The sequence below is a fragment of the Ammospiza caudacuta genome, chromosome 3 (genome assembly GCF_027887145.1).
Source record: "Ammospiza caudacuta isolate bAmmCau1 chromosome 3, bAmmCau1.pri, whole genome shotgun sequence".
In the NCBI taxonomy this organism is placed as follows: domain Eukaryota; kingdom Metazoa; phylum Chordata; class Aves; order Passeriformes; family Passerellidae; genus Ammospiza; species Ammospiza caudacuta.
Genome location: NC_080595.1, coordinates 62,753,813 through 62,765,544, shown reverse-complemented (window position 1 = coordinate 62,765,544; position 11,732 = coordinate 62,753,813). Strand labels below are relative to the sequence as shown.

General features: G+C 43.3%; 1 protein-coding gene across 1 annotated transcript in view; it reads left to right on the top strand.

The window, feature by feature from the left end:
* The first annotated feature begins 817 nt into the window (after positions 1-817).
* ENPP1 (ectonucleotide pyrophosphatase/phosphodiesterase 1) overlaps positions 818-11,732 on the top strand; it is a 52,634-nt gene continuing 41,719 nt past the window's right edge. Inside the window, exon 1 of the mRNA XM_058802429.1 lies at positions 818-1,003. Coding sequence (XP_058658412.1) covers positions 818-1,003 — 186 coding nt within the window. The remainder of the gene's footprint in view (positions 1,004-11,732) is intronic.

Genomic DNA, 11,732 nt, shown 5'->3' with positions numbered 1-11,732 from the left:
TCCCCTCACAAGGAAGTTGTAAACTGGGATGCTGTCTCCCCTCAGTCCCCTCTTCTCCCGGCTGAACAGACCAAATCACCCCAAAGGAGTCGCAGTGTCCCCCGGGCGGGTGATGACACCTCCGGCTGCGCTGCGCCCCCGGTGTGCGGGCTCTCGGCTGGCCCGATGCCCCGCGTTGCGGGGGTTTCTGTGGGCATCCCGCAGGCACTGACGGACGGCAGGGGAAAACCTCCTCGGGAAGGGGCGAACAACGGCAGGCAGGGACGGAGGGAAGCACCTTGCGAAGGCGACCAGCAGCCGGCGGCGCTCTGGGTGCAAACGCGCACTGGGAGCTAGGTGCTTGCTTCTGGCGGCACCGGGAGCGGCACCGGGAGCGGGACCCCCGCCCCCGCGCACACCTGTGCCACCGCCGCCGGGCGGCTTCGGGAAAGCCGCGCCACCGCCCCCGCCGGGGACCGGGCAGCGGAAACTTTCTCCGCGCTCCCTCGTAAACACGGCCCGGCGCCCTCCCCCGGACACTATTTCGGAGCAGCGCCGTGTCCTCCGGCCCCGCACCGCCTCCCGGTCCGCAGGGAGCGCGGCCGCGCCCGCCCTTTACCTGCAGGGAGGGGTCGGGAAGCGGGGGGCGGCCGAGCCGGGGTGACCGAGCGAGGCGGGAACATCCCGAGGGAAGGACGGGAACATCCCGCTCCCTCCTCCACGCCGCTGCCGGCGGGGGAGCGGGGGCCGCCGGTGTCCGCGTTCCGGGCGGGGCGGGACCGGGCCGCGGGCTATTAATAGCCGTGTCCGGGCGGGCGGCGGGCAGAGCCGCGGGACCATGCAGGGGAACGGGCAGCAAGCGGGCAAGGGCCATGAGGACCACCTGGACGGGGTAGGGGCGGCTGATGGCGGGCTGCAGACTGCGGCCGTGCCCATGCTGCCCGCCATGGAGGTGGCCGAGGAGCCGGAGAAGCCTCCGGGCGGCAAGAGCAAGGATCCCAACACGTACAAAGTGCTCTCCCTGGTAAGGGCCGGGGCGCCGCGGGGCCGGGCGGGCGGAGCTGGGGCTCACCTCGCCGGCGGGAGCGGAGAGCGGCGCGGCTGGCGCAGGTGTTTCGCCCGTCTCCAGGCTTGGGGAGATGGGAGACGAGCCCGTGGTGGGACCTCAGAAGCCTCTCGGCGTTTTGGAAGAGGGTGACTGCCTTGGGCAGCACGGGCTCCTCGGGATGCCCGGGGCAGCAGTGCTACGGGACGGCTCCGTTCGGGAGTCAGGACCGTGGCATTGCGTATAGACAGCGACCTGCCTCGGAGAGAGATTCGTAACTCTTGATTTACTCTTTTGACGGCCCTCAGCGTAGAATCTTTCAAAATTCTTTTGTGGTGTCAATGGTTGTCTCGTCTTTCATCATGTGGTTTTAGGTGTTTGCTGCAGGGGGGACACCAGGGAAGGCAAAACCCAGTTAAAACAGGAAAATATGGCTGGACAAGCTAAAAAGAGTTAAAGAGCCAAAAGGACAGAGGAAGTGTAAAAACTTGCCTTTCTCTGAATTCGAGCTACCGTGGGTTGAAAGTTTGTCTCCAAGTGCTGCTGTGAGGCACTTTTGGCCCTTGTTCAGAAGCCCCAGCAGCCAAAGCCATTGTTAGCAGGTAGGTCACTTTCCAGTTTTAGCTATGCTGCTGTATTATAATTATCCTCTCCATAGAGATGTGAAAATAAGACCTTCCAAACTGCCTGGAGTAATCATTATGAGGCTAAATTCATTACCAAGGTGAAAGAATTATGGTGTTCTTGGAAGGAACCTGTCGTGGAACTGCAGCAGATGTCACTATGTATGTATGCATAAATAGTGCTCTATACATTGAAGCAGAAATGTCAAGGTACCTATCCAAATTTAGTGATATCTTTCTAATCTGGCTACCTTTTCAAATGATTCATCCACCCATATCATTGTGACTACAGGTTGGTCATACTTTCTAACATAGCAGAAGGTGAATTATGTTTCTAAGTTTGTCAGAATGTTATAAGAAAAAAAAATTCATGCAAAGGTCCATGGTAGCTTCCATGCAAAAGCTTTTTTTGGCTACTTTTCTGATGAAATGTCCCCATAAGAAAAGGTTGTGGTTACTCGCTAGTTTCATTGTCTTCTGGGGAGATTAAGGTTGTGCTATAAAAGCCACTGCAGTTGGATGGTGAAAACAGCTCAGCTCTTTTCAGCCTTAGAACCTAGTATTGCTGTCTTGAGCTTTTTAGGCTCTAATGCAACAAAATTATTAGAGATGCCCAGCCACTTAGAGACCGGAGTTGAGCACAAGTTAGTGTTTGCAGTTATTTATTCTTCTGAATTAAGTTCTTTTTCCCAAATGCCATTCATTGAGAACTGGCAAAAATTTCCTCCTGTGCTCATGAAAGTGTCAGAGTGAAATATGTCATCTATACAAAAATAATTTAAAAATTCTAAATATTTATGGCCATACACTATTTTTTGGATGACTGCAAACACAGATGATGTAAGATATTCAGTGAGAACTTGGAAAACTTTCTAAATATTGCAGGTGATACTGGATTGAGTAAAACAAGAATGTGTTTAACCTAAAAATGTCAGAAAGGTGCAAACTGGAGTTGGAAATGCTAGTTTGTTCTTTCTCAGAAACTGATGCATTGATGATATGCAAATATACTAAAAAAGTGAGTAGACTTACCTGCTTGATGTTTGTAGTTTTATAGTAATGTGAAACTATTCAACTGTCCAGATGTAGGTAAATCTAATTTGCCTGCATTTATCCTGGCTGTATGTGCTATTGCCTCCTTTATTTATGTAGATAAAAAAATCCCGGAAACGACTGCTTTCAAGTGAGCTTATGTTGAAATTTTCTAAAAACTCATTAATGCATTTCTGCTGATTAAGGAATACTTGAATCTGTCTTCTTATTTTTCTGGAAAGCTGAGACTGGACTGCATTCTGCTCTTCCTTCACAAGTGCCTGCCGCCTGCAGATGTGTGTGCAGTTTGTGAACACAACCTCAACATTCCCAGCTCTTGTCCACAAGCCAACCTTATCCTATCACAGAGCAGCTGCTGCTGCTGCAGAGGGAGGATGCCACAAGTGAGGGGTTTTACTAACCCACAGTGCTTCACTAAGCACCTAAAGCCACCATTCTATTTACTGTCTTGCCAGTTTTCTAAGCTCAAACTTCTGTCCCTCAAAGCCCAGTGAGCTGTCTGTCTGTCTGTAGTCTCTCCAGGCTGTTGTGTGAGTGAGCAGTATGCTGCTGCCCAAGAGCAGCATAACCTTTGCTTATGCTTGAGGTTTTCCCACTTGCCAGGAGCTCAGGCATTGCATTTTGGTCTGATTCATTCATTCCATTAAAATAAATTTTTCCATGCCAGTCTAACAGCTGAAACATTGAGAGAAATTAAGTAATAATGTAGGAGAATGTTTCTTTTCAACAGCTTCAGACTTCTTGTCAGAACTGGAAAACTCATTTAAACTGACACTTTTTGTTGGAAAAATTCTTAAGGAGTTTTGCAGCCTGAGGATTCCAAAGTAGAAAAAAAAATACAAAAAAAATCCAGGTAAGGTTCAGACTGAGACTTTGGAAGTGTGTTAGTCTCATCTAAAGAGTAACTCAAGCATTTCAGATTGCATAAAAATAATAAATTGGGAAGTTTAAAAACAATGCTGTGGAATGCACTTAATATTTTTATAGTCTGTAAGCTTTTTCCCCCTTTTTTTTCATTAAGGCTGTCCAGTCTTTTTTATTTTTTTTTAAGGCACATCCTAAAAACTAGCCAACTTCCAACACTGGGCAAGAGATTGAACTGAAGACCTCTTCAGGTCTCTTCTAGCCTTATAATATCATAAAATGGTTTGGGTCTGAAGAGATCCTTAAAGATCAGCCAGTTTCAACTCCTCTATAATGGGCAGGGACACCTACGCTAGACCAGGTTGCTCAAAGCTCATCTATTCTGGTCTTGGACCCTTGCAGGGATGGGGTATCCACAGATCTCTGGGCAATATTTTCAAATGTCTTGTCACCCTTACAATAAATAATTTCTTCTCAATTTCTAATATAAATATACCTTCTTTTAGTTTAAGGCCATTTCCCCTTGTCCAATCACTATGTGCTCTGTAACAAGTCTCTCTCCAGCTTTTTCATTGGCCCCTTCAGCTACTGGAAGGTGTTGTAAGGTCTTGTCAGGGCTCTCTCTTCTTCAGGTTGAATAGCCTCAACTCTCTCCACCTATCTTCACTGTGAAGAGGTGGTCTACCTCTCTGTGGCCCTCCTCTGGATTTGCTTCAAGAAGTCTTAAGAATTCCTTTTATGCTGAGGGCCCCAGAGCTGGATGTAGCACTCCAGGTGGGGTCTCAAAAGGGCAGAGTAGAGGGGCAGAATCCCCTCCCTTGACCTGCTGGTCACACTTCTGTGGGTACAGCCCAGGATGCAGTTTACCTTCTGGGCTGTGAGTGCACATTGACAGCCTGTGCCCAGCTTTTCATCTACCAGCACCCCCAAGTCCTTCTCTGTAGGGCTGTTCTTAGTGAGGCCTTCTCCCAGTCTGCACTCACCTCAGGGATTGCCCTAACCCAGGTGTAGCACCTTGCACTTGTTGAACTTCATTAGCTTCTCGTGGTCCCACTTCTCAGGCTTCTCCAGGTCCCTCTGGATGACATCCCATTCTTCTGTTATGTCAACTGCACTGCTCAGCTTTGTGCCATCTGCAGACCAGCTGGGGCTGCTGGGTCACATTGGGCTTCTCCTCCACTAACAGCCCCAAGTCTTTCTCCTCAGGGCTGCTTTCAAACCAGTCTCTGCCCTGCCTGTGCTGGTACAGGGATTTAATGCAGGGGCACACACTTGGCCTTTGCACAGTCCCACCTCTCAAGCTTGCCCAGGCCCCTCTGGGCGGCAATCCCTTCCCTCCTGTTGATGGCACCACACAGCTTGGTGCCCTTGGCAAACTTGCTGAGGGTGCCTTGATCCTGCTGCCCATGTCAGTGACAAAATGCCCAGCAGTGCTGGTCCCTATGCTGACCCTGAGGAAGGCACTCCTCACTGGTTTCCACTGGCACATCAAGCCCCTAAGCATAGTTCATGAGTGTGACCATCCAGCCAGTTCCATGTCCCTCTGTCAAATCCATGTCTCTCCAGTGTAAAGACCAGGATTTCATGCAGAGCATGCCAAATGCTTTGCACAAGTCCAGGTAGATGATTTGGGTTTGTTCTCCCTCCTCCACCACTGCTGTAATCCCATTTTAGAAGGCCACCAAATTTGTCAGACACAGTTGGCCCTTAGTGAAGCCACAATAGCCATCGCCTTCTTATTTTCCATGTACCTTAGTGTAGTTTTCAGGAATATCTGCTCCATTATTCTATAAATCTGGTTTCAGTCATCCATTGGCTGCTATATTAAGCTTTTATGAGTCATAAACCCCTATTTATCATAAATAGAGACAATCTCTGCCCAAGGGAGAATTTCTGTTGCCAGTTCATATTTGCCATTGCTGCAGTCAGCAAAGAGTCTAAGTGTAGAAAAAAGATCTATTGGATGTAAAGATATTCTGTATGAGACCTGAAAGGTTTTCACCACTTCATTTGAAAATAGCTCATAGCTGCTGTCTTTGGGCTCAGGCGGGGAAAGATGGGTGTGCTATGTCAGGATTTTGGAGATAACAGTAGGTTTGTCTGGTTTTGTTATTTGGTTTTTTTTTCCTCCCCATAGATGAAGATGTGGGAACAACCTTCTTTTACTATTATTGGGAAGATTGTATTCCTGTTTGGTTGTTTTCATGCTGATGGTTTTCCTCTTAAAGATGTTTGAAGGTACCCAAACATTTGTATAGATTAGTACTTTAAAACAAAATTATTAATGTGTATGCATATTCTTTTTTCCATAAAAAAGGCAGAATATGTATTTAATTACCCAAACCCTGTAATTTGGACTGTGGTTATTGACTTCAGCTGACTTCAGTGTGGGTATTTTTGTGGGTATCAGTCAGTTCTCAAGCACTGGATTGAAGGATGCTGTTGTCTGAATCGGAGAGGCCTGGGTGCCATGTTCAGTCTTTAATCTATTTTTGGCCCTCAGCAAACCATTCAATTTCATCCTTTTTTTGTATTATTTTGCTTTATGTGGCTTGTAACTTTTTCTTTACTTTTCAGTAGGGAAAGGTGGTCCTTGCTGAAATTACTTGCTTCCATGGCAGTGCTGGATTGAGTTTAGATGGGACTTCTGAGATCCAAGAAACACCACACAGCTCAACAGTAATATTAGAGTGACTGTTGGTGACTTAAATTTTTTTGGCATTAAATATCCCTTGGTGAAATGTGAAGTAAAGAATGATGGTAACAAGATTGCCATATTTTAATAGACTTTGAAGCACTTTCAATTTAGAACTATTAAAAGAGTTCTTGGCTGATCTCCAATGTCTTAATAATTTGTAGGAAAATCTCTTCCAATGCTGGGAAACAAGGATGCTTTACAGCTGTCTTCTGCCAATGTTAGAGCTCTCCAGCTTCAATTGTGACTTGGTTTAAAGTCTGAACACAGGGTGTTTGACAAAACATTTTTTTATTGAGTTGCAGTTGATATTGCTTAAATGCATTAATTAGAATAAAATTGTAACTATACATATAAAAAATAAAGACATTGTTACCCAATTTAATCCAGCAAAAAAAGTTTGGGGTTTGAATTTAAAAATCATTATAGCTGAATGTTTTGCTTCAGTCTACTCACTTTTTAGGGAAGACTTTGCAAGTAATTCTCATTATATGCAGGGAAATGTAACCCCAAAATTTCTTTATTGCCCTTCAAGTGGCAATTTTCCTGCTGGGTATTGAAGACAAAAGTCATAAACTTGCTCTATACAATAAAAAAAAATTAGAAATTTTAGCTCTGAAGAGTTTCCATGTTTAATTTGTATTCTTGCTTTATTTACACTTCATAGAGTTAGTTGGCATAACCTATCCTAAAAGGCAGAAGCTATGTGAAGTAAAAAACTATTGTCCAAAGAAACACCTGCAGGAATTAAGTCTTTCCATTTAGTTGGGGATTTTGAAGTATAGAATAAAAGAACCCAAATCAAGCACCAGTGAACACAGACAAACAAAACCCAACACCAACTGCAAAACCAAAACAACAACAGAGGAAAACAGCTGCCCAAATTCCACTTTTATAAAAATCTTCACAAAGGGAGACTAGAGACCATCTTTGTTAAAAACTGTAATCAGAACTCAGTTTAAATTTTATTGCCCAGCTGGGTTGGACTTGGATACACAATCAAGCTTGATTGAAGATTGGCCAAGCAAACTTCAGCTCGCTTTCAGCTGGGTAGTTCAGGTATGGCTTTTAGCATCAATAAAACGACCAAATAGTCTTTTCTGTAGCTGAATTGGAGGATTTAAGCCACGCAGGAGGTTTCAGTCACCCCTTGGAATGCAGTGTGTGTGGATGCTTCTGGCTGCCTGGACTACAGCTGGAGTGCAAATCTTGGTTGAGGCTGAAGCACCCCCAGCTGTGTGACCGGTGCATCTGTCAGTGCTGCTGGCTGGCTGGATGCCTGAAAACAGGCACATTGGCCTAGGAATAGGAGTGGAGAATGGCAGTGTAGATTAGGCCGCAGTGTCCTTGGCTCAGCCCTTTGGTCCATTCAGGCAAAATGAGTGAATTGGGTTGTGATTGGTGTTGTGTGCTCATATTCACTGCTCCAGCATTCAGAGTTCTGGTGTAATCTGTGCCTTAGGGTTTCCATCATGTTTTTTTAATTTTGCAGTAATGTTTGCAGTAAATCTTTGCCTACCTGTCAGGCACCAGGTGAAGGCAGGTCATGCTGGAAGAGAAAGTAAAACTGTATCCAGTTGTGGCAACAAGCCAGTGCCCTTATTGGAAAGGGACAGTCTCGCTGTGTGTGAGCCAAGTGAGCACAGTGGATTTGGGGACACCAACCAGGTCTAAATTGCCAGATGAGTCTGTAATGGTAAGAGAGGTCCAAGGTAAGGTAAGGCAGGCCTGTGAGTTTGGGTCAAAGGAATAAATGGCCAGGATGGACTTGACTGCAGTGTGGCTGTACCAAATTCCAGACAGGGCACAGAGGTAAGGCTGGCTAAAACAAGGAGAGTGACTCTTCGAGGCTTTCTCTAGCTTTTTATTGAAGAGCTATCATCAAGACTGATTGAGATCTCCCAAATAGTACTATCAATAACTGAACTAATACCAGGGAACACATGGCCCCAAGCACAGCCAGCCAAATTCCTGGGAGGAGTAAGGCAGCTTGTGTTCTGAACACCTTCATATGGTTCTGTAAAACTCTTAGATACTAAAATAATAAAGAACACAGTTTAAGTGGATAGGCTTCCTGTAGTAATAATTTTGTCTTGAATTCAGAACAACTTAGGTACTGCCCTAAAACTTGGATTTCAGTCAAGGCCAAAGATATAAAAACTGTGCAGGGCTTCCTTCCAACTCCTGCTCTTCAAAAATTTTCCTTTGCGTTTTTTTACTGGTATCACTGGAATTATACAGAGTGAATTGTTCTGATTTGACTTGCAGTGGAAGCTGTGTTATTGTTCCCTCTGGCTGAAAGGAGGAGCAGAGTAAATAAAGGCTTTAAAAACATGAAAGATAGGAAGATTTTCTCACCTTGGAGCTGAAAATAGAAATTAATATATTGGCAAGTATTACTGTGACCTATGATAGAATTTATTGATGTACTGCATCATAACAGTGTCCCATTTGAATGAAACAGTAGCAGATGTGGTTTTAAGAGAAGCTATTTTATAATGCTCAATATTGGAATGATATTTTTACATTGTTTTGATGTACTTCCTGACCTCTTTTCAAAAAACACTTTCTGCACTGAAAAGCAAATAGTACTTTTCTGCATAGATGTTGCACAAGTCACCTGTATAAAAACTTTCCTGTGAGTTTATAAGGCAGCAGTGGCTTTCATGGTAAATGGGGTGTGATGGAGGATAAAGAAAAGTGGCATAAGTAAGGATTTTTTGCAAATGAAATAATGTTTAATTGTTTAACACAATAGGTTAGCTAAGGAGAAAAGGAAGGAATAAGAAAAAATGTAGTATTTGCGTTTCTGAAGAGAGTCAGTGAGCATAGCCTTGTCTCGGTTCTGCTGTGTGATGGCATATAGGCAAATCAACATACATAAATGCTTTCTAATGTGGTAGTCTGTGGATACAAGTTTGTGTTAAACACTGGTTGCTTTTGTTCCTAGAATAAAAAAAAGTGTTGTAGCTTCTTCAAGAAGATCAATAATCCAACCTGACCATGTATATTTCATTTCACTGTTTAACACTGGTAAATGGGCCAGTTCCAGAACCTTCTTCTGGCTCAAATATGTTTCCATGTTGTGAGGTATCAAAATTTGATAGTCTGCTTTTTTTTATTTTTTGAGGGGCTATATTCAAAAGGTGCTGAGGTAAATAATGCCCTCTTTATCATCCCTTGTCTTTGTTTTGGGAAAATGGTCAAAGGATTCAGGGCTGAAGATGAGTCTGTGATCGATATCAGTGTACTTAGTAAAGGCTTATAATGAATAACTGAAATTGTTTGATTTGATCTTAAAGGTCTTTTCCAGCCTAAATGATTGTATGAAACCTGATTTGCCCTACATTCTTCTCATACTGCTTGTGGTTCTGCAATTATTTCACACTCCTAATAATCTTGTGTTCTACAGGATTTCTTCACTTATTCTTTAAGGTCATTTTGTCTTCCTGGGGAAGTTAATATTGCTGTCATGGTGGCAGTTGTAACAGTATCTGACAAAGAAAAATGGATGTGAATATAGGTTTACTTGGTATATTTTGTGGTATAATCAGTACCCTGTAGAAGCCGCCCCCTCTGTACTCTGTTCTTGTCACAACTCTCATGACAGTAATCTAAACTGGAAAAGCTTTGCCTTCATTCTTGAAAAGGGACATCTGGAATAGAAGGGCGTGAAGATGGCTCAAGGCCATATTTTGAGATCCAATTTTGCTTTTATTTATGAGTCAAGTGCCAGTTGTTTGTAAAACAAATTTTAGTTGGTATAATTACTGACAGTTTATTTCCTTTCTATGCAGTTGTGCATTCATATGTGGTTGCCACTAAAGCGGATGACATGCAGTGGGCTTTGTTCTGTGTTCTTAGTCTGCTGTGTTGAATAAAAGAATTGTACTTGAAAGTACAATGTTTACTTTTTTTCTCATGACATGAGTTTTCAGTCCTCTTTTCCTTAGGTTTTTACAAAAATCTACTCGCTGATTAAATAGTAGAGTCAGCTGCTATCTGCTTTTTGTCAATTGATGTTTTATTTCCCCTTCTTCTTGGCTAGCATATTGTTGCACTTTAATTATTCTCTAAATTCTCCCATGATCTTAAGTGCAGTGAAAAAGGTAACAGCTGGGGTAAAGCTTTGATAACAACAGCTCAAGTGTTAATGACTTCCAGGAGAGTATGTACCTTCACAGTTGGGCAAGCAACAAATAAGAAAAATATTTTAAATTCCAGCTGACTAGCTGACAGATGCTAACTCTTCTGTCTTTTGGTATCTTTTCATTAAAAGCAGATGCTGGAATAGTTTCGGAAGGTATTAGAGAGCTATATAGTATGATGATAGTCTTCTGCTGATAATTCTCTAATGAGTGAAGTGCTATCACTCTGGTGAGCTGTGTGAAGGCTTTTATAATACCTTACAGTGGCTCAATCTACCTTAAAAACACTCTTGTCCTTTGAATGGCCTTTGGTTGCAATAGCACATAATAACAGTCCTGAGAACATTCAATAGAAAGAATGAGAGTAGACGTCCTATGTGCCTCTTTGAGGAAGAAAAACAATAATGCCTGTGCATTTTCATGGTAAATAGTTCTAGCTCTCAAAACGTTTTGGGTGTTATCTCCAGCATTTTGATCCACTGACTTCAGAATTAGTCACCTCCCGTATCTTACAACAGCCAGGACCTGGGAGCCTCAGCAATTCTCCTCCTGCTGGCCTCTACGAGTGGAATGTAGATCAACAGAATCAAGTCTTTGTAGATCATAAAAATATTTACAAATGTGGAAAGAAGAGATGACTGGTGCAAGAAGGAGGTGGTGCACTTGGTTCAGTGCTGATTTACTTTTTTTTTTAGGTGATTTACTAAAGTGTTACTTAAGTAGCTGCACTGGTGTGACTGAAGTATCTACCTCCTTTCAGTTTATTAAACTTTATTAAGTAACCGCTGCTTTTGAATAAAATTGAGTTGTTGGCAAGGGGTTTATGCTGGTTTAAAAATAATTTTTACAAGCATGAGTAAGTGTTCCGCTGCCCCTGGCAAGTGTAGAGAAGTGTAGTTTTTTTCCCTTTATACAGTATGCTGTCTGCATTTTTAACTGTCAGAAGGTGACACTGTTCTTGCTTGAAATTTATTATTTGTTACTGTGTTCTTTACATTTTTGCAGGTGAAATTCTTTCTCGAAGATATTTTAGTGTTAAGGTTCAGGTCAGTCATCATCTATTCTAGGTGCACAAAACAATGAAAACACAGCATGCCTTTCGCAGATCCCAGTGGTTTTGGAAAATTCCATGGGTTTTCTTAATAGTGGCATTACAGACCCTGTCTAGACATCCTGCCTTCATGGATATGTATGACACAACTGTGAGAACCAATCGTGGAGATTAGGATGGAAAAACATTATTTTGCATGGTTTCCTTGATAATTGCATAGTTGTTAATGGATGTGTCTTAAACCTTGGAGTGGCAAGTTTTGTTGGCCATGGAA